Consider the following 22,526-nt stretch of genomic DNA (forward strand, 5'->3'; position numbering starts at 1 on the left):
TTTTTAATAAAAAAAATTGTCCCCCCCCCCCCCCCCCCCCTTCTTGTTATATTTGACGTCTTTGTCTCTAGATGGCAGAAGGCTGTTTCCAGCAGTTGCTTACCACAGCTTCTTGGCGTCTGCACAGGCTTGAGGGATGTAGTGCCCAGCTGGAAAAAGGCAGACAACTTTCCCATTCGCAGTGATGCCCATAAAATAGAAGTATTGAATCCCACCAAGCAAGTGATAGCTTGTGTCCATTCAGGAGTGCGTACTGAATACTGTAAGGAATTGGTACAGAAGAGGTGAAATGCTGGCTCTGAAGTCAGCGGCAAAATTTTGGTTGTCTTAAACAGGTCTCCCATCTCTCACCTTAGGTTTCACCAAGCATCTTTTTACCTAGTTGTGTTGACCAGGAGTTGTAAATGCTCAAAGGTGAAGGGAGGTCATGGATGACATCTTTGACTGCGGAGCTTCCCAGTATAGTTTTCCAGTTCTGCCTGCTGTGATCATTTCAATTTTCAGCGTTGCTGATGGGTTTCCAGATAGCGTGTTGCTGTTGGCTGTCGCATTTTGCTTCCCTCAGGTTTGCTTTTCCAAGGTGACCAGTGTTTGTAGTATACAGGGGAGCAGGCAGGAAGAGAGCATCCTTCTGGCTCAGCAAGGACCATCCACTCCCTGTCTGCTCCATCCCTGTCTCTTAAGCTCTTAGCTAGCCCAGAATGTGGTTGTGCTGTCCTTCGTATCTCACCGTCTGGTGGAGCCAGGGCAGGGTGTAAGGCAGTTTTACTGTCACTCCTAGTCTGAGTCAAAAGTAACACACCTACTAGCAGTTGCAGCTTGTTGGTGTGTGTCTGGAGCACATCTTCTGGTGTAGCCTCATCTGAGCAATACTGCTTACCCTGCAAGATTGCTCTACCATAAACAGAAGAGGGAGCAGGGGTGATTGGAGCTTTGTTTCACAAGTTCCCACTCTGAACTGAAGCACAAAGGTAGATGCTCTGGCTAGGAAGCCTTTTATATGCAAATATGTTCCTTAATTTTCCACCCTGATGCCCACAGTCAGAATAGCGTGGAGAATAAAGCAGGATTTTAGCCCTGGCTGAATTAACGAAGTCCAGGAGTCAGAGCCTGGGGTTAGGCTCTGCATATGCTCTGTCCATGGGGAGCTCCTCTAGCAGATGATGACTTCCCTTTTGGCTCAGTCTCGAAGGAGATGGATGCTGTGTCATATTTCACCTCATTCCATCTTAAGGGGCATGCAAGAAAAAGAAGTGGAGAGTCACAGCACCGTCTTACCTCAGTGTCACAGCCTCCCAAAGCACCCTCCACTGCAGCTGAAGTTCAGAGTAGCCCTGAAGCTGCTGAATTTTGAGCTGGTCCCTGATAGCTCTTGGCAGCCTGCTCCCTGCCAGTCCTTTGCTGAATGAAGTTCAAGCTCAGGGCAAAATTGAGTCCAATCCATCTTAAATTCAACTGCTTCCTCCTTGAAAATGTAGGTGTAGTGACTAAGAGGGTTTGCTAACCACAGAGGTTATGTACCCCTGTGCTGAGCTCTTTCTGAGGGAGACAGAGCACGACAGGACAGGGAAGAGCAAGCTGCTGTATGATTTGTTTGTAATAGGGAATTGGGGGGCTTAGGGGAGCACAGGGTCTGTCTAAGAGTGCAAGAGAGAACGTGTCACACCACGATGGTCTGGCTCTGGCTCAGTACCTCCAGTCCCTTTTCTATAATTGTTTGAAGTCTTCCAAATTTGTATCAGATATAATGAGATGACGAAGTAGTCTTTTGTGGTGACTTTTTCATGTAGTAAACATGGTCTTTCACAGCTTTGGGGTGTGGACCGTAATGAGCTTGGAACTGTTTGTTCCTCTGGCAAGCTGAAACGTCGTGAATGCATCGGAGTGAATTCACTAGGCATCTTTGATCAGCTCCATTAAGCATCTGCATGGGCTCCAACAGGCATTACGCTAGTCAGCTATCCTATGAGAAGGGAGTACTGTTAAAATGATTGTGTTAGTAGACAGGATGAAATAATTCAGATTGACAATCCATTTTTGAGGATAGTCATTGCAGTGAAGTTTATGAATTCTTCCAGAACATAAGGGATTTAGGATTGACTTTTAAGGAGGTATTGACTTTTAAGGAAGTATCCTATCAGTAGGATATTTCTTCCTGAAAGAGGATGGAAAGGACTGTATCTTTAAATATCTAAATGTGGGATTATCATTTCACGTGTAAACTACACAACATAATCTTCAGGGCTGCATATTCTTTGTTGGACATACTGGAGTACTTGGGTGAACCAAAAGGACAGAAGCACCGATTTCCACCCCTTCTCTCTGCTAGGCACACTCACGTTGTCTCTCTACATGGCGCTGCAAAAGCCTTGCCTGCCATATGAAGCATGCCCAGGGCTGACAACTGGTGCTAAGAAAAGGCACGGCTGATTGAGGGCTGGACATAGCCTGCAAGACAAGGTGTGAACACGTCAGGTCCAGCAGCCTCAGCAATGGGTGCTTTTCATAGCATGGCCAAGGAAAAAAGCCTTCCTGTCTCCTCGCTGATTCTTCCTCTCAAGGCTCCCGTTAGTTAATAGGCAGCTCATGGTTGAGCCTTGTAAACGGTACTTCTGGTTACCCTTCATTGGCCCCAGGAGAGAGCAGTGAATCAGAGCTCTTGGCCTCGCAGAGCTTCTCACTGAGCTGATGTGCTGGCAGAGCAGGGATGGTTTGGATGAGGACAAGCAGGCTGGACGGCCCACACTTCCTTGTGACCTGCTGCCTACCAAAGTGCTGCACTGGGTGCAGGGAGAGTGGTTTTTAAGCGGACTGTCTTTACACAAGGGTGTGTCAATAACTAATACTCGTGTTTGCCTCCTCTCCTCAGGGTTTTCCTGGTGATTTTGGGGAACGAGGACCTCCAGGCATCGATGGGAACCCAGTAAGTTGATAGCTTTTTCCCTTCTTTCTTTCTATTGCAGTAGACACCGCACTGTACTGCATCACACTAGTTAGAGCTGAAAAAAGCTTTTCAGTTTGGTGGCAGCTGCTAGCGTTTTGTTGTTGTCCCTCCTGAAAAACAAATGTACGCCCCTGCCCTGCTCAAGCATGCTGTGAATTCCCGTGTTCGACTCAACTGCCAGGTCATCATGTTGCCATTTGCTTTCTGTCTCCATCTATTGCCTTTCTTGCACCTTGGTCTTGATAGATGCTTTCTCATCCTGAGGATATGACTAGAAGAAAAATCAAGAGAGAAAAGGTAGGGATGTTTCTCCTGATGAGCAGGCAGTGGTTGGAGCGTGTTGTCCATACCCCAGGGCCTGATGCAAAACCTGTGACAGCCGCAGGAATCGCCTTGTTGACTAGTGTGCTCTGGATGAAGCTTTGTATGAACATAGCAGGGAGACATAGGCCCACAGACAGAGGGACGTATCATCATAAGGCCCTGCAGATGACTGCTTGAGTGCACGTGAATCCCCAGAGGAGCAGGCCATGTACTCAATTGTGTAGAGGTCTGAGGTACATAGAGAAAGAGGCATGTTCCTCTCCTTTTCACCGCATTTCATTTTCTGATGCAGGTGAGCAAGCTGGTACCACTTGGTTTGCATCTCACTAGCTTGTAGAAGTAAGCTTCTAAAGTACTCCAAGCTCAGTACCTTTCCTTATCTGAAGTAAATGTTAATACTGGTGCAAGAAGTGCCAGATTCCCCGCTCCGATGTCTGGGAGCACTGAGGGACGGACACCATAGCCCAGCCTTCTGCTGCCCTGCCCCATGCCTCAGCCAGCCCCGGCACTGCAGTGGGAGAAGTCTCCAGGCCCCTGAGTTCTTGGCCTCTCTCCGGTCTTCATCTGACCCCTGCTGGCTTTCTAAGAACGGGATGTGTCTCCTGGGAATTTGGTCAGGATGGTCCCAGAGACCATTTAAGCAGCTGGATGCTGATAAGGTTTATTTTGTAGCACTTAATACCAAACAGTTGGGTATGTGCTGTGTTTTCCGCTACTCACAAAACATGCCCTTGTGGATTACAAAAGTTCTCAGATGTATTAATTATTCTAAATTATTTTCTGAATGACTTTGTCAGTTCTCCCTCAGTTAGCGTGGGAGCAGTACTGATTCATCTTTGAATTCCCGCTGTCTTGGTTAGTCACACATAATCACAGCGCTGGTCTTGGTGTTTGATGGAATGATTTGTGTGAAATAACCCACTCCGCGTGTGTCTTCAAGTTCCCATTCATCATGTATGCAGCATAAAAGTTATTTTCACAAGCGACTCTAACCAGGAGGCCAAGCTCAGCTACACTCCAGCCTTTGTGGGAATTCAGCACAGGAGTCAGAAATGCAGTGAACTGAAAGAATCAGATTCCCAAAGAATACTTCTGCAGGACTTTTCCCATCCTTCAGTCAACTTAAGCCATGGGTCAGAGTGGAATCAGTAGTCCCAAAGTAGAAGACTTTCTAGATTGTTATTTCCAGCCAGCCCACCAGGAAGAGCAGGAATCCTGGAGGTCAGAAAGACTTTTTTTTTTCCAGATAACTTGTTTTGTTTTCTTTTAAATTTGCATGTTGTCTAAGCCCCATTCAGAAGATGTGCTCAATGTTAGCTGAATGCCAGTTCCCAGAGCATCGCAGAGAAGCAAATGTCCCTTCCATTAATTCATCCAGAAGGATTGCTCTTCTTTCATGTTATCAACGGCTTTTAAATATTAATGTGCCTTGGAGATTGTAGAATGAAAACAGACTGTTTCGGCTGACTTAAAGGGGAGGTTCACAGGGTCACAAGTGGAGTCACAGACACAGAAAAATGCCAGAAAGTCTGTTTGTGGAACACACAAATATGCCGAGTTTGCTAGGTGGAGTATGCCGCTAAACTGCAGGCAGGCGGGCAGGCTGCCACGGGTCCTGAACTGCCCCATCCTCTGTTTGATCCACTGAGCACTTATGCTGCTGCCGCCGCCTCTGCCATCGCATGGGGATGGCTGAAGCTGATCAGACTCTGATCTTCTTTCCGTCCCCTCCAGACAGAGCAAAGACTCTTCCAACCGCAGGGGCGTTTTTCCCTCCTACCAACTTGCTGAGAACTGTTGAGCCATCACATTCCAGATCCCTGTTCCTGGAGCACTTTAGCCACTCCAATTAGTCTCTTAATCACAGGAATTAGACATGGGAAAGGACTGTTGATTCCTCTCCTTGTCTCTTGTCCCACTGCCTGGCTCATGCACTGAAAAAAGGAGGAGACAGCCCAACTTCCCTCAGAGGTCAGGGACCAGCCCGTCATTGCTGATAGCCAGGAAAGAGCACCTGTAAATCCTCCATTTCCCAGGCCAGGGAATGGCTCAAATTAACAACTATTCCTGTCCACATCTGCCAGGGGAGTCCACCCCCTCCTCTTCCAAGAGGAAATCCTCTTGCGTTAGATGTGAGGCCGTGCATTTCCACATCTACCCTTTCTCTTGAGGAATACCGACATGACATAACTCAGAAATCTAGACAGTCCCTCCTGCAACTGGTGGGACCAAGAGCCAACATCCACCCAGTCTTCATCCCAGCCACCCTCGGAGCCTGCAGAGCTTGCTGGGAAATCCAGGCCACCGTGTAGCTCCTGTGCTCAGCATTCCTGGGGATATTCCCTCTTCTTGCCGAGCCTAGTAATGCCAGGCCTCGACTAAAAGCTTGAAGCCAACCTTATTACAGTAGCTCTGAGGACGCAGAAATCCCACCCATGAGGAACAATTGCTCCACAGATGTCCCAAGTATGCAGGAAAGGAACTGGCCATAAAAAAGCAATTTTAGGCTGGTTGAGATTATGAAACGCTTTTTGTGTGTGCTTGCCCAATAGTCCTTTACTCCACTTCCCATAAAATAAACACACGTAACCCTTTACCCAAGGAGGCTGAGCACATTTAGTCACGTTGTGTCCCCTTCTCTTTCATTCTTTCACTAGGCAAATCTTTCCATAAAAGGGGAGCTTTATTGCACTGAAGGGGACTCCACCAGATGTGTGCCATAAACTGAGCTGGTCTGTCAAAGAAAGTAGCCAGCGTGATCCAGAGCAAGGGGAGGGTTGTCTGAGCCAACGGGAAGTTTAGGATTTCCAATGCACTTGTTTTGAGAGGCCCTGTTGGAGACGGAGGTGTGTAAGAGCAGGTCCTTGCCCTGACAAGCAACCCACTGTCGATGCGGCAAGGGAGTGGGTGATCCACCGAGGGAGGCATGGGGACAGGCTGAGCATCACACAGGGATTGCTAAAGTACTTAGGTACCGAGATAGGTGATTTGTGTGGGTCTGACACAGCTTCTCTGCTGCACTTCACCTAGAAATGCCATCAGGCGCTTGCCGGCACTCCTGGCACCTGCATGTCTTTGGAAAGCTGGCACAGAGGGAGTTTGTGGTGAAGCTGAGAATTGAAACCAGCCCCACAAACCCAGATAGCAGTCTGTCCCTCGAAACGGTGTGCTCTGAGGTGCTCTTGAAAAGCCTCTAAGAGGAGCTGGCGCTTTCCAAAATGCCCTGCTTGGAAGCAGTAAGAGATGGCAAATGGGCACAGAGCCCAAGGTGAAATCTTTGCAGTCCATCTCCTGCTCTCTGTGGTGTGATTAAAAGTGACTCGTCCTCCAAGCAAGTGCTGGGTTCCCTGCAGAGAGGTCCCTGCTCCAGGGACAGAGGTGCTGAGCCACCTCCCTGCAGATAAGCTGCAGCCCAAAGGTTAGGGGCTTTTTCTGAAAATTAAAGAAATGGCTAGTTGATGGTCTGGGCGGGAGCCAAGATGGATGAGGCAGAGTGCAGAGGGCGCTGCTGGTTCCCCACCTTAAACCAGCTCTTAGATACAGGAGGAGCAGCCTTGGAGGACCCCATGTACCAAACACACTCCCAGGGCCCATCGCCAGCACCAGAAGCTGGCATACCCTCTCCCCAAATTATCCAGTTTAATGTTCATCCAAGTCCTCCTTTTCTTATGAGTTTTATTGTTCCTTAACCACTCCCAAAAAACTCACCTTTCCAAATACAGAGCAGCAGCTTTCCTCTCCTTCCCACCTTAGCTTTGCTGCCCTCGTGCCCCCTCCCTACCCTGGCTCCTCTCCCTGACCATGCCTTTATCTCACCTGAGGCGGGCTCCCACCCGCTCCCCTGCCTGCACAGTGAAATGCTTCTTTTATCCAGCCTGCTCCTGGGAGGGGAAGTGAGCCCTGCAAATAACTGCCGAACAACAAGCAGCCCTGTGTCTGCAGAGGCTGTGCTCGCAAGCGCACTCACTAAGATGGAAGCTCTCGATCAGTTTGGCTGGGGAAGGGGCTGTGGGGAGGACGGAAGGGGGAGGGACGGTCTTTTCCCTTCCCTCAAGTTCTGGAAACACTGAGCTGCCTTTCAGCCTCTGTTTGTCTACAAAGTGTCCGTAACCATGTCGGTTTGTCTTTCCTTTTAGGGAGAATTGGGAGCCCCAGGTCCTCCTGGAGTCCTTGGACTCATTGTAAGTACAAAAACAAATGGATATCTAGCTTCTCGGGGCTTCAACCCTTTCAGCCTGCATAACTCCGCACAGATTTTCTTCTTCCTGTGGCAGGGCAGTGAACAGGATGACTGAACGGAGGAGGCGTGACGTGTGGGGAGAGAGGAGGTTGCCTGGTAGACTGGGAGGTGGAGGAGGGCAAACCCTTTCTACGCAAAAGGGAACGGATTAAATGTTTGCTGTTAGTGCCCTTATTCCTAGATAACTCGCCCTTTTGATAACATTTACCAAGGTATTTCTTCAAAGATGCAATATTCATTCCACACCAGGATCTGTCATCTTTTAAAAAGCAAGCCCCTGTAAGCAGTAACGTAAGGACACACAGTTCTTGCTCACTGGAGAGACCGTGAGCAGGAACCATCTGTCCTCTGGGTATACAGGAATTTTACGTGCACTCTCACCATCCCATCACTAATCCAGGTAATTATGTACACAGCCAAATTCCACCCTTCATTACGCTCTTCTCCAGCAGGAGATAAATGGCTGTAAGGATGGGTGGCAACTCATCCTCTGGCAGCTGTGCTGGGGGTTAGTGAATGCCCAGCTGAACATATTATGGTTTATTTTTAGGTCTCAGTACTTGTTTCAAGTTGTTTCCTTCCATGCATAAAAAGTGGTAGGCTCTGTTAGTACTACAGCATTCTTTCAAAATTATTCCTCCTCGGCTATGATAATCCATGAAAACTTGACTTGCAATGAACGGTTAAAAACCTTCCCCTTCAGCCTTCCCATAGCTTAAATTACAGGAGTGTGTATGTCAGCTGGGATCAAGGCCTCAATTGCCCTAAACATTGGACAAACATAGAGCACCAAACCCAGAAATCTTAGACTCCCTGGGGCGAAAAGCAGAGAATATGGTGGAACAAGTGTACCCATCTTGCAGATGGGGCATTGGGGCAAAGGTAGATTAAGGCCTCGGAAAGTTTTTCGCGGAGCCAGGAATTAGGTCTGTGTTTCCCCTTGTTAGTGGAGATGAAAGTAGCTACTTTAGCCATAGCAGCAGAAAGGATGTGCTCCTGGCAAAGAACTGTTGGAGGAAGATGGCTATTTAAAAGAATACAATTGAAGTTATTGTCCAAATGGAATCATATTTCTCCTAGCTTTTGGAAAGATTTGTCTTAACCTGGTTGCTATTATCTCACAGATATTTGTTTGTTGGAAGGTGAGAGGTCAGACACGGTAAATGTGACTAAGATCCTTCCAGAGATGATGGAGTCAGTAGGCTGCCAGTCCTCCCCTCCTAGCTGACCCCAACAGTGCCGTCCTGTTATGTGCTTGGGATAGATTGCAGGGGCCAGGAAGGACAGGTTTTGCCTGGAGATGATCTGCAATGAGGACAGGCAGTGTGTGGTTTCTAACCTGCCTTTGCGATCATGAAGTTTTTGTCCCATGTTGGCTGCAGCAACCCAAACGGCACCAAATTCTATGTGAGCTACAACTAAATTGCTTTTTCCCTGACTGGCCCCAAGATCTGGCATTACATGTCCTAGACCAGGATTTAGCTCCATCACCAGGTATCTGGAGTCTGTCACCTTCTCTGTCTTGATCGATTGTTATGTTGGTTTCTACTGACACCCCAAGTTCTAATGTTTTTGCTGGAAAAGGGCAAAACCAGCAGTTCTCCTTTTGCTGCTAAGCCTGGCCTGTCTTAAACTTTAAATTTCTTATCCCTTCCCATCCAGATGAAGAAATCATCGTTCCTGCTGTGATCTTCTTCCTAGCTTTACTTTTAAGACAGGAAGTCAGTCCTTTGCAGTGCTGTTTTTTCAGGAGTCACTTGCTGCAGCGGTAGCAATCGGCTGCTGTCTTTCCCAGTTCGTCTGTTGGTACCGCTCTGAGCAGATAAAAATTTCAAACTGAGATTCAGGTCAAACTGAGTCAGATCTTCTGTCCCGGGGTAATATGCAACTCCTGAATTCAGGATGCTGAAGCATCTCTAGTGGGGTTGATCCAAGAGTGACCTCCTCCATCCTCCTGGGGAGGAGGTGGCACATCCATCCTGCCTTCTCCTCTCTGCAGGACAGCACCAGCCTCATTCCCTGGGGTCTGCAGCACAGGCCTCACGCTGCAGGGCATGGAGAAGGCAGCTGGGTGTTTGCTCCAGGCTGGCCCCAGTTCAGTCGCTTCCTTCCTTCCTTCCCAGCTACAGCCACCCCCGCGGGACCGGCCGGGTTCCCGGCTGCCTCCTCGCACCCTGCAGGTGTTTGGCTTCGCTGTTTAAGAGAGGCTGAAGAGCAGAATTAGATGTAACTAAAGTTTCTTGCTCTCCTAATTAACTGTGTGGGCAAAGCTTTAAGTAAAAGTGTTTCTACAAGAAGCCTTTATGCTGGGAGGTATGAAAAGGGCATCTGTTCAGGCAGCTGCAGCCCAGCGCTCCCAGTGTGGCTGCGGGCCCATGACTGCCAACCAGAGAAGCGCTCCTTCAGCAGAGCCTTCCCTGTTTATTTACACATTGCAGGCAAGGCCGGTGCACCGTATCACTGACTCCCTTCATGGGCAGAAAGTAGCCAAAGCCTGTTTAAACATCGGCCACTGAAGGCTTTCTTTTATACGTGCACACGCAGGTACACACAGCAACCGTGAGCTCCAGTGTCCTCCTGTGCTGCCGTTTCTCGTACAGGTCCCAGTACATGATGCCATGCTGACTTCTCGCTGCAGCAGAATGGCCATGCTGATAAGACACCTCTGTCCTCACCTCCTGTTTCTCCTTTTCCTCCCTATATCACTTTTAGATATCAGAGCTCAGTAGCGACCCAAATTTCTTGACTATTGCCTTTTTTGCTGTTTGGGACTGTGTCCTTTTTAACACACCCCCAGACTCCCTCCGGAGAACTCGGGAATACTGTGGTGGATTCTTTCTGAGAACATGAGTAACTTCACCAAGAATAAATACACTCCAGGATTGTCTTAAACCAGCTCAATATTTTAATTTTTCGAATAGTGGAAGAGGGAAATTAATCCATTCAAAAGTTAGGAAGAACGTACAAAAAAAATTTCTCAGATCCTACCACAGTTGCAGACTTCAAGGTGGTTTCTTAATTAATTTTCCATTATTTTGCCATTAATTTACTAGCCTATTTTTAAGTGGACCCAGGAACCTGGGCTCCTGTTTTTGGATTCTGACCACACTCCCTGACACCAATAGCTCCTGTGGCGCAGGAGCAGGATGCTCTCACGTTCTCCTGGCATCCAGCACACTCTGCCCAATTGCCATGGCCATGCACAGGGGCAGCAGCATGGTGGGGCTGGGTGAGCTGATCGTGGGGGACAGCTCACATCTCCAGTGGTTAGTGTCAAGCTGCTTTGAGGTCTCCTCTTTGTGGCGAGAGCAGGATGCAAATAGGAGCTGCTCTTCCCCCACGTGCCTGCGAGGCAAACACCCTGTGCTGCTTTTATTTAGAGGCTGTCTACAGATTAAAAGCCTCTTGACTCGTGCCAGGGTGCTGCTTCTGCTGAAGTCAGTGGTGCAATTCCTACAAGTTGAGGGGTACTGAGGGACCAGATAGGAGAGAAATTTCACACCACATACAGCTATCTGTTGGTTTGGCACCTCATGACTTTGGTAATTTTCTTTCTCTTACTAGGGTGACATGGGCTCTGTTGGACCAATAGGCTATCCAGGACCAAAAGGCTTAAAGGTGAGAGAGTAACTGAGCTGTGTGAGCTCTTGTCCCTTCACGGTAGGGCTGAAGATTGTTCCTCCCTTGGGTGACCGTCCTGAGAGAAAGGATGGGCAGCAGTAATGCTTGTCCATTGACCCAGGCACAGGTCGGTTGAACACAACATCCCACTGGTGGTCTGCAGTAGGTGTAAGTGACTGGAGAATCCATGGGGCATTTTCCCTGCACGCCTCCAGCCCACGAAGGGTGTTCAAAGAATGTGTGATGGAGCACACTTTGGGAGCAGCCTGGCATTTGGCCTTGGGACTGTGCCAGGCCAATGCGGTGGGTCTGAGCCACCAGCCCCATCAGGGACATCAATGTCGTAGTCCTGAGCAAGTCGTCATGGTGACTCAGTCTCACTCTGTACTTTCTTTTGTTTCAGGGGCTGATGGGAAACCCTGGAGAACATGGACTGAAAGGTGATAAGGTGATCTGAATACTCCCTTATTGCACTGTGTTTTAATTTTGCATGTAAAAACCCCTTTCTAGCTTCTCTTTCTTATCAGCACCATGGCACTGGTTCCATTCTGGCTGTCTCTTTGCCCCCATCCTCCCACCCTCCCTCCTTTCTTGACACTCCAGTTTTGATTTTTCTTTCTTTTATGATATCTGCCCCATCCCCTTTTCCATAGAGCTCTAGTGTAGGTCAATTATGCTCAGATCCTCTTTGGAGCTTCTGTTTCCCACTGATGATGACAGTAACTGTAAGATTATCCGGTGTTTCACTGGGCTTTTATGTTTTTATATTGGTTCCATGACGGGATAGGGAGGAGGATGAAGACCTAACAGCACTAACAATGGGTTTGCATTAATGCATTTGGGGGAGACACATGATGTGACAAAGCAGCACAGCTCACCGCATCAGGCAAACCAGCTGGATCCCCAGGAAAAACTGTTCTGTGTTAGGTACTTCTGCTCCCCTTTGGAGAGGCTCACCTCGGTTCAGCTTCCTGCCGAGAGGAAATTGCCTTATGCCAAACTGACATAAATCACTTTAGAAAAAGAAAAAAGGAGAGGGGCATTGATTGCAATGATTTGGTGCTGCTGGCACAAAAACACGCAGCTTGAGCTAAATCAGCATGAAGCTGTTTGTGTAAATGTCTCACTGTCATGAGAACCATCCTCCTACAGATATTCGACTGTAGGATTTATTTAGTCTGAAAGAGTGGGAAGTGCAATCGTTTATTGTTGGCTCCAATTGCTCAGGAGGGCAATGGAAAATGACCATTAAGTGTATCCTCCTCCTGTCTGATGTTTTATTCTCTTGTTAGATGTTTGCTTTTAGAGAGTGATTTAGCAGCCCAAAACTGCACATGGGGGAGTAGTGGCAAGCCAGTTGATTGCACTCTCCTTATATTATAGCAGCTCTTTGCCAGGGCTCCTGTGTCTGCAGTTTCCTTTTCTCCCCTGTACTGCCTGTTCACTTTTGTAGGGAGGACAGACAGGGCAAGAGAAGGACTTCTTCTTTAGGACAAGCTAGTTTCTTGACTCAACACCAATTCCCAGAGCCCACAGACTCTTCTGTCTGCTCCTTGGAAGAAATGGTTGAATATCTTAAGAATCGCCAACATTTAAATCATTGTTTAGCAAAATTAACCTTCCTGGACATTACAGTCTCCATCACTTTACACAGACTGCTCTGTTTATCCCCAGTATTTCTCCAGCCGCTGCTATCACATTAACCAAATGGTTTGCAGCTCTCCTAGAGTTACTTACAATACTCCAAGGTGCAGAATTACCCATCCTCCCCCAATAATCCCACGCTCAGTCTTGCAACCTCTCTCCTGAGGTGCAGGAAACCTTTTCTCTCCCTCCCTAGCTACCTCTCCCACTGCATTTTCCTTGGACAGGACAGACTTCCTTCCTGGCTTTCATTACAGCCCTTTCCTAATCCAAGACTGACAAACCCTCCCTCCTGCTCAAGCCTCCTCTGTCCCTAATGACTTGACTTTAGTTAGAATATCCTGGGTGCTATCAAAAACTCAGATCAGACCAACAATGATTTCAGAGTCAGAGAGAGCTTCCAAACAGCTTCTGCGTATCCTTTCCAGCAGTCCAGAGGGCTGGGAAATACAAGGTAAAGGAAAATCAGACCTGCTTAGGCATTGATGGCCACAATTCTCATCTGCTCAGGTGAAGGCACGCAGCTCTGGCATTGCGGTTTTTAGCCAAAGCATCCGAGTTTGCCACACCTGTTTACATATAAAGTTCATCAGCTCTCCTTACATTTGGGGGAGGATTTGGGCTGAAATAGCTTTGTGGTTTTTTCAGTTATTTGGTTTTCTGATTTGTTGGTCTTGCTGTTCAGCTAGTTGGCTCAGTTTATAATTCATCCCTTCTCCAATCGATCAAAAGGCTGTTGCATTCATTTACTTACTCACATGTTTCTTTAGCGAATGGCACCTTCAAGCCTTTTTATTTTCTCTCACTCTGATTTGGGAATCATGAGCAAAAACACTCATCCCTTCTTACAGCTTGTTTACATTTGTGTTTTAATTGTTTATGCTCTGGTACCACTAGGCAATTTAAATGATATCAGGTCTTGCTGCTTTTGCTCAGTTTGTAGTAGCCTGCAGTCTGCCTTCAAAGAGCTCGTGCTCTAAATGCACGTGTGGTAGGAGGAAGGGACATTTATGCCCTTCGTGTTGTGTGAGGGTTTCTGAGTCACAGAAGTGTCCGAGGTGGAGGTTGCTAGAGGTGGGAAGTACACCCTGGCCTCTTGGACCCTCTCCTTGCTGGGATCATCTTTCCTCTTGCTGCCTGCCTCATTTCAATAAAAATGTTTTTCATCTCAGTCTTTATTAAGAAGCTGCACCGTAAATCTTTCTTTGCCCCCCTTGTTTTAACAACATGCTTTTTAATTGAAGCTGATCTTCGAAATATCTGACTTAAGGAAATCCCACTTATAGGAAAGTAGAGGCAGGATCTCTGTGCTCACTTTGTGCCCAGTTGGGCTTGGGTCACAGGAAGGACCCTGCCTGGAGCAGACGGATTGACTTGTGTTGGAGGCTCCCTTCTGTAATCTCCCACAAGTCGTGTCACTGTTAGTTTCTGCTGCTATTGATATTTTTACGTGGTGACATCTTATTTAAAGGCTTTCTCTTATTCTTTTTCTGTCCATTAGATTTTGACTTCATTATAACCCTCCATCATCTTCTTCAGACAAAACTGTCTTACTGCTATGACCAGAAACATAAGCAGCCTCCCTGAATCTTGTTTTTATTCTCTATGTCTGTCAGTCTGAAAGTTTGCCTCTTGCCATTCTTGAAACATTTCCAGACCGCAGTTGTATGCAATCTACCTCTGCGGAGATCCTTATTCATAGCTTGGTCACCTCCCAAGTAACAGAGTTCCCCTCTCTGCTGCATGTTGAAGATGCAATTACAAGGGTGAACTTAGCTAACTAGTTGGGGATGACAGTCCAGCCACCATGCAGCAGCCTTTTCCCTGCACATTTGGTGTGGCTCAAGCACACCCATCCCACTGTACCATTCTATGAGCACATGAGGTCCCTGAGTTCCCTTTGAAAAGCAAATTATTTCAGACTTCCAAGCTGGTACTGCTTTCCTGCAGTGCGTTCACCAGGAATGCTGCAGGAGAAGGAAGGGCTGGCACGATACTGTGCAGAGCCGATGCACAGCCCATACAGCAGAAAGCTGTGTTAGAGTCCGGGAGTCCCGTTTACACCCCAGCTTGTGAACAGGGTTCAGAAAGCAGTTGAAGACACATAATTTTCCACAGGGGTTGAGCTGCCATCTGCCAACTGTCCAAGCATCTTTCCCGAGATTGTAAGTGGGCGCCTCAAATGGCTCGTCCGTCTCTGAAAGACCTGAGCCGTACGCTGTGTTCAATGTGCAAGGTGAATGAAGCCAGGTACTAGCAAGCACAGATGATGCCCAGGCTGAGCCAACAGCAGCTGCCAGCCTTACTAAACACACCCATTCCAGCAGCAAATCAACACCTTACACCAGAGAGTCCCAGCCTACCGAAGGCTGAATCTTGTATGAAGATGTCAGGTGGATTTTCTGGAAAGCAGTTTCTAATAAACCCATTTAGAAATGGAGTCTTTTCCCAAAGGGATGTGAAGGATTATTGCAGGAGAAGGGCAGTAGTCTCCCATTACATGGCCAGAGGGGAGGGGGATGAATGTACTGGCCCTCCCCTCTTCTCCTCCACCGTGGTTTTCAGAAAGCTGGTAAACATAGAGTTAAACTTCATATTTAAAAAAAAAAAAAAAAGAAAAGGAAAAAAAGAAAAGCCCTAGGCATTTGGCAGCATCTGAAATGCTGCATCAGCAGGGGTGGAGAGCAGCAAATCTCACTGCTCCATGCTGACAGTAATCAGTAACCTTTTGTAATTAGTAATTCACGGCAGATGAGAGCAGCCTTGGGGGCCTCACACCTTCCATCTGCTGCCACTCATGGACTAGCTGAGGTTTGAGAGGGAATAGGGATTTTGAGTGTCCCACATCCTCCCTGGCAAGGGACGGTCTTTTTCCTCCCGTCGTAGCTCTACGGAACTTGGCCTCTTCTGCACATCCACATGAAGCTGCCTGTGCTGTGCCCTGCGTTACTCCCCTGGGACCCCGCAGGGCTGCCGGAGCAGCCACAGGTGCCGGTGTCACAGAGTGCCTGGAGCACAAGCCATACCGCTCACGCCTGGCCTGCCCCGTCAGCTCCAGGCTGCAGTTCATCGCGCCTTTCTGAGGATGTGTTGATGAAGATTTAATTAGGTGTCTGCAATCTCCTGTTAAACCCATCTGTCTTGGTCACATCCAAGCACGCGGCCTTGTACAGGTTTGTCTTTTTGTGGCTGAGGAATACTCCTTTCACTCAACAGCAGTCAGATCAGATGCCGGTAAAACCTAAGCATGATGACAGGGCGGCTGGACAGTGCGTGTGGGCAGCAGGCCTGGAACTGAGGCTGCCACCTCGATCCATCTGGGAGAAGGTCCTCACTGCAATGCTGCATCCTTCAGAAACGCTGCTACCGTTCCCCTTTGCCATGGCAGGAGGAGGAACCTGCCTCAACACTGAGAGGGTTTTCCCCTTCCACGAGAGGGTGTCTTTCGCTGGTTTTTGGACTTTGTTTCCTATGTTGCCTTGTTCGGTATTCTACAAGGTGCAGCTCATTAATCCCAAATGCATGCATCACATGGTGGAGGCCAGGCACGAACTAGAGTAAGGGGCAACATCCCACTCCTCCTGCAGAAATCACATCTTTGTACCTAGCAGCTAGACAGGCAAGTACAGAGCACACCAGTGCTAGCCAACCCCTTCTGCATCCCCCATAAAAGCTTGGCACCACAGAACTTAATGATGTTTTTTACAGCTTTGCTTTTCCCACAAAATGGGTCATCATTCTGTTTCCATTTATATGTTTTCATGGAGGCAAGGAGAGGGGCAGAGAGGGTTGCATCTGCTCTTACAGGGCGAAGTGGAATTACTGTATAACCCTGAAATAAAGAGTGGTCTTGAGAAGACCACGTGATGTGATGAGCACAAAGGAAAGGTGGAGGAAGTGGAGGAAATCCTAGCTACTTGTTCACATAAAGGAGTTCCATGAATCAGGACATCTGTAACTTGTGAAGGACACGGCTCAGTAAAATACCTCGAGTAGTTTTGCAGCGTTAGCTCCCCTTGTTTTGCTAAGCAGAGAGTCTTGGGAAAAGAGATGTCCAATCGAGAGCAAAATGAGTTTTTTGCACAGCGACCTCCTCTGCGTCCTACAGACAGCAAACACGCCTCACACTTGCAAATCTGTCACTTCCCTCGTAGCCCCCTTTCTGTGCGGTATGGCCTTAAGAAGGGCCTCAGGGTCTCTGAAGCTGCATTTCTTTTTATAGGTGAAACATGAAACATAGGCGATATCCCATGGGCAGAGCCTGTTTGTAATTTCAGATTGTACATTCCTCCTGCTCCCCATGAGCAAAGTCCTCGCAGCCTCTTTTCATCATCTCGGCATCGCTTTTTTTAATAATAAACATGCCTGACCTCTTTCCTCCTTATTTTTTCCCTCACATTAAGGACAGACACACTGAGTCACAGTTTCAGATTTACTGTGCTCAAGGCAGATGAAAGGGGATGCCCTTAGTCCTCAGTTTTGGTTTAAGATATTAATGGCCATTGCAGATGGATTGTTCATGCCGTGACATTTTACTGTGCTATTGCAATAACATGTGAACATCTTGTGCGGAGCCCAGCTAAAGATGAGAGAAGTGTTTTGTCTTTCCTGCTTCCTTCTTACCCTCTCTAATGGCCATTTCTCAGAGTTGTTTGAAAACTGCTTCCTCTGTCATGCAGTCGCTATCCCACTTTGCTTAACTGTCAGCGATAAAGATTTGTTCCTGCCTTTTGCTATGCTCAGGAAACTCTTTTCTTATAGTAGTCATTTCTTAATGTCCAAGTATTTCTTCGAAAACAGTATTTCAACAGCCACTTATACTGTCTGGGTAGAAAACTGCTTAATAAGAAAAAAATAATCTTTTTTTTGACCCTCAGCATAGGTGATAAAGACAAGGAGTTTTCAGAGCAAACCTCTCACTTTCAAGAAAAACTATTTTCCTGCTGTCTTCTGGCAGGAGCCAGAATTAGAGTAGATTTCAGCATTTTAAGCCTTGGACTAGATAAAATAAGTAGAAAATTCAGAGAAGATGAGAGAAATCTGGCAATGGCTGGAAATGAGCTGGGTCATACAGTAGGTTTTTTGCCATCTCTATTGTATCTAATACTTGGGGTTCATCTGAACTGAAGCTGTGTAAGTAGCTGATTGTTTCCATTTGCTTGCATTGCCAAAAAAAAAAAAAAGGGATAGATGGAAAATAGTTTAGATGAAGCAAAATGTTGGTTATTTGGCTCAAATTAAAATATTTTAGGTTAAAAACCAAATGAGTAAAATTAATTCAACTTTTTTTAAGAGCAACATTTCAATTTTGCTATATAAAAGATTTGTTTTGAAGATGGTTCAGTGAAATGTTCTGGGAACATTTACCAAAACATTTAAGCAAATATAGCATGAATCCATGAAATGTTTCCATCACTGAATCTGCATAGTTCTTAATTATTCTTCTTCTGAAAAAGTCATCTCCAAAAAGTCTTTCCTAACTCAAGCCTTAACCATTCACAATTTCATTATCCCCTGCATGCTAGTGAAGTAGTTAGAATTATTTCAACTCTCTGATAACAAGTGGGTGGTTTTTTCTTGAGTAGAAGTAGACTCCCTCTGTCATCTCTGTAGACTTTGGCTCTGTCGCAGGAGTCCATAAGTCTTCCATGTGGACTATGTTTAAACATACAGCGCTCTGCTCTTGTATGCCTTGTTCCCTTACTAGGAAGCCAAGTTTAGAGGCATGTGCCGTGCATGGGACAGAGTTCCTCTAACAGTTGTTTCTGCTGGGTCTTGTCAGTGTACCAAGTTTTTATAGTCATTCCTTCTTTGGCTTCCCAAGTAGAATTTTCCTTTTTCTGCCCCATCATTGACTCATCCTTTGTTTAAGTAAATCACGAAATAAATGAGGTTGGAAGGGACATCAAGAGGTCATCTGGTCCAACAACCTGCTCACAGCGGGGCTAAGAGGTAATGGAGATAGCCCACTGCTCCTAGGAAAACCTTCAGGGATACTTATTTTCTACCCAGGGAGTCAGAATCTGTTAGGATGGTCCAAAGAGGGGAAAGAAAGATAGCTTGGCTAGGAAATATTGTCAATGATGGTGTGCTCAAAGATGGGATCCCCATCCCAATGAACATCAGCCTACCCCTCCCGGGGAATCTCAGCCCAGATATTGGCAGTGAGATGGTGCTAAAGCATAACTGGAAGTTACTCTTGTTTTCTTGTGGAAGAGGATTGATCTTTGATGCCAGCACTAGGATACGCTCACAGAAACCCTGAGTATTGTTTTCTTTTCTATAGAGCCTTATGAGAGAAAAGGTCCATTCATCGAAAACAAAACTAGCTCTTCTGTTCAGCTGAATTTTAACACTTCACCACCTTCACGGTTGCTGTTAGCCAGAGGAATGAAGTCTCTCTTCTTGCAGCTTCTACAGAAACACAATGCTTGGGAATTCATATTTTTCTCTCCTGCAGTTTCATTTCTCACTTTAGAATCAATGTTGGGAAATACATACTTCGTTCAGGATTGTTGTTACAGTTAATATGATCTACAGTTTGCCAGCAGTCCAGTTTTGAATGGAGCTAGTGATGAGACTTTTGCTGTACAATGCACCGTCTAGCATCTACCTGGGCGTTTTGGCCGTTGCTGTTGCCTATTTTAACTCTCTGGTGATGTGTATCCAGGGTGATCAGGGACGAGCAGGTGTTCCAGGAGATATCGGCTTCCAAGGAGACAAGGTAATTGTTTTTCTTTTCTCCATCATTTTTTTTCCCCTTACATAGTAGTATGTGTGGCCACCAGCTTTCTCATTTCATCTTAAGCCATGATGAGCTGGAACTAGCTGCATCCTGCTGTCAGGTTCCCCTGCTCGCATGGTTCTTATTCAGGGCACGCTATGCCTTTCTAAAATTCATGTCAATATATGGATTTTGTTGTTACTCATAATAAAAGCAGTTCTACTAGGGACTTTCTATAAAAGGGGCCATACCTTCATGCAGAAATTGGAAGTGATGGATGGGATTGATGGGGATGGGTGTGAATGTGTGTGGTCCAGCGTCTGCAGACTCGGAGATTTTGTCTGCTCAGCGCAGCGACTTAAACCCTGACCCAGTGAAGCACTTAACACCGTGCATAACTTCTAAGCAAATGACTTGTCTCCTGTGACTACAATATGATACTGACTTCAGCTGACTAATGCTGTACTTAGCACTGCACTGGGGCCTACATGGCTCTGAGCCACAACTAATGGCAACAGCTCATGTGTTGTTCGGGGCTAAATTCAGCCCCAGCTTTAGCAGAAACATCTCACTGACATTAGTGCAACTGTCCCAGCTCCTTGCAGGCTGAGTTTAGCCCTTAGAAAGTGCTTCTCTCTCTGCTGCAGAAATTGGAGCTGGAGCCTGGGGAATTGGTATTTTTTGATGTTTCATTGTGTTTTTCTGAAAAAATGTGTCTCTCCCTCTCAGGGCAGCCAGGGTTTGCCTGGGGTCCCTGGGGCACGAGGGAAAGCAGGCCCCCTGGTAAGTAACCAAGCGTCCTCTGCTTCCTCATCTCCCTTTCTAAAGGTTCAGCGCCCAGCTGGAAAGACAGCTTGGCAGGGGTGTGCTATTCTAAACAGGAAAACCAATAGCCAGGAGCCAGCTCACTTTTCTCCATGTTTTTCTGATTTCTGCAGGGAAAAGTCGGTGACAAAGGTCCAGTCGGGTTTCCAGGACCACCCGGCCCTGAGGTATGTCCCACCACCTCCTTCTCACATCTTTCCTTTCTTCGGTAACTTTCTTCAGCAAACCCAGACGATAACACCTCTCTCCCTTCTCGTTTTGCCTCTGCAGCAGTAGTTATTCGATGTCTGCAGCTTGCCGCCCCACTGAGAATCAGCTCTCTGATAAACACCCATGTGGCATTTGAGAGACTGTTAGAGGTGCTGATCTCCTTTCCCCACTGGAAGTTTTTAGCTCTGGAGCCATGTACGGACAGGACCACATAGGGTTTTGATTAGGAGGCATATGCATATAGCGGTTGCTAATTAACATGGAAAGCAAGAGCCAAATGCTGCCTCCCATGTGGGCACCCAGCCCGACAGAGGGAAGGGACGGCTGCCACCGCTACTGCTCACCATGACACCTGAGCTCTGATACATTTACCAACCCAAAACTGGTGTGTTCTGGAGTCAGAGCCTTGGCTAACGATGGGCAGATGGATTGCTTTAGGACAATGGCACATCAGGGCTCTAGAAATGCCGAGGCAGAAAGAGCTTTGCTGTGTTGTAGGATTTGCTGTTATTTAATGAATTGAGGTCCACTTTTGTTTAAAGTGGGAGATGGGGCAAACTGTCCATCTTATACCCTCTGACCACGCTGCACTCAGATTTCCTGATCTCCAACTGCCATTCCAAGCCTTTTTCTTCTCGATCTTCCCATGCAAGTCCTATATGTAACAGCTTGTTCTGTTCTTGTTCAGAAAGGTCAGTCCCCAAAGATTGTTTCTAACCTGGCAAGACCCCCAGACTGTCTCCCAGCCACTGGCCAGACTCTGTGGACACTGGTCTTTCTACTCACCATGTTGTTCTCTGGCACTTGAAGTTGTTCTTCAACTGCTTTTGCGGGGCAGAACACTCATTTCTTGAATCTTGCATCTCACTTTCCAACTACCCTCCTCTTTTCAGTGTAGGGCTTCACCTCTCTGCTAGGGTATGATGGTACATGAGTGGCGATGAGGTAGAGAGGATCAAGATGGGTTCATGACCCATTCTGCATCTTATGGTTTCCTGGTTTTTCCTTCCACTTTTTGTCATAGATATCATGGAGGGTTTTTTCAGTTTTTCCCCCACAAAATACCATTTCAAGTAGAAAAAGACCCTTACTGCCATTACCAAAAAAATTGTCACAGTGATACCTTAAATGTAGAATCAGCTTCCCCCAGCACATTGTCATTTTTCTTCTTCATAAGCAACCAGACAACGTCTGTAAGATGCTAGAGAGCCACTTCCAGCACAACTCATGGTCTGTTTTCCCTTCATCAGTGTCCCGGTATTTTGCTGGGTCTGGAAGGGCTCTCGGTTGAGTGCTGCCACTTAGCAATCGTTCCTCTTTGTTGCTATTGGAAATAACCACAGATTCCTTTGTTTCCTCAGCAAAGGGCTGGTGGGTGGAAAGGAGTCGCTGCCTGGCTGAAGGCGGCAGCTAATGAGCGTGTCAGCACCTTTCCTAATTCCTCGCCTGCTTCCCTTTGTGGCCGAGGCGTGCAGTTCGTTTCTCGGAGCAGTGAGATTATGCACTGAGTCATAAAGATTAATTAAAATCCAAACTGCCATTTTTAGCTGTGTGATGACAGGGAGGCCCTCACAGCAATAAATCTTCTAAGAAGATGGACCTAAAGGGAACTGCTGGGAAAGGCTGCTCTTGAATCAAATTGATAGCGCTGCTCCCGTTGTCTTGTTTCATTCCCTCTAGAAGCCACGCGGTGGCCCACACACGGACATTGCCAGCACGTAACACATGTCTCGGCCCTTAGCCTTTAATTAAAACTCTCACAGAGGCTGTCCTCTGAAGCTGGCTGCAAAAGTCCACCTATGCACCCTGACTATTTCTCATTTTCTTCAGGGCTTCCCAGGTGACACAGGCCCTCCAGGAGAAAATGGTCCTGAAGGCCTGAAGGTGAGTGGAGCAGACATTGAAGCTCTGTGGGGGGTGGGAAGCAGCCAGGGAAAATGAAGTAGTGGGAAGGGGGGAGAGAAAAAGCCCTGGAGATTCCTAAAGATTGTCCT

The 22,526-nt window shown here is 47.1% G+C and overlaps 1 protein-coding gene across 1 annotated transcript in view; it reads left to right on the forward strand.

Annotated features, from left to right (window-relative positions):
- Nucleotides 1-22,526, forward strand: part of COL27A1 (collagen, type XXVII, alpha 1) — a 162,211-nt gene that overhangs the window by 65,370 nt on the left and 74,315 nt on the right. The window contains exons 13-20 of the mRNA XM_009319352.1: nt 2,870-2,923; nt 7,405-7,449; nt 11,073-11,126; nt 11,533-11,577; nt 19,444-19,497; nt 20,227-20,280; nt 20,436-20,489; nt 22,363-22,416. Coding sequence (XP_009317627.1) covers nt 2,870-2,923; nt 7,405-7,449; nt 11,073-11,126; nt 11,533-11,577; nt 19,444-19,497; nt 20,227-20,280; nt 20,436-20,489; nt 22,363-22,416 — 414 coding nt within the window. The remainder of the gene's footprint in view (nt 1-2,869; nt 2,924-7,404; nt 7,450-11,072; nt 11,127-11,532; nt 11,578-19,443; nt 19,498-20,226; nt 20,281-20,435; nt 20,490-22,362; nt 22,417-22,526) is intronic.

The sequence above is a fragment of the Pygoscelis adeliae genome, unplaced genomic scaffold, assembly GCF_000699105.1.
Source record: "Pygoscelis adeliae isolate BGI_AS28 unplaced genomic scaffold, ASM69910v1 Scaffold270, whole genome shotgun sequence".
NCBI lineage: Eukaryota > Metazoa > Chordata > Aves > Sphenisciformes > Spheniscidae > Pygoscelis > Pygoscelis adeliae.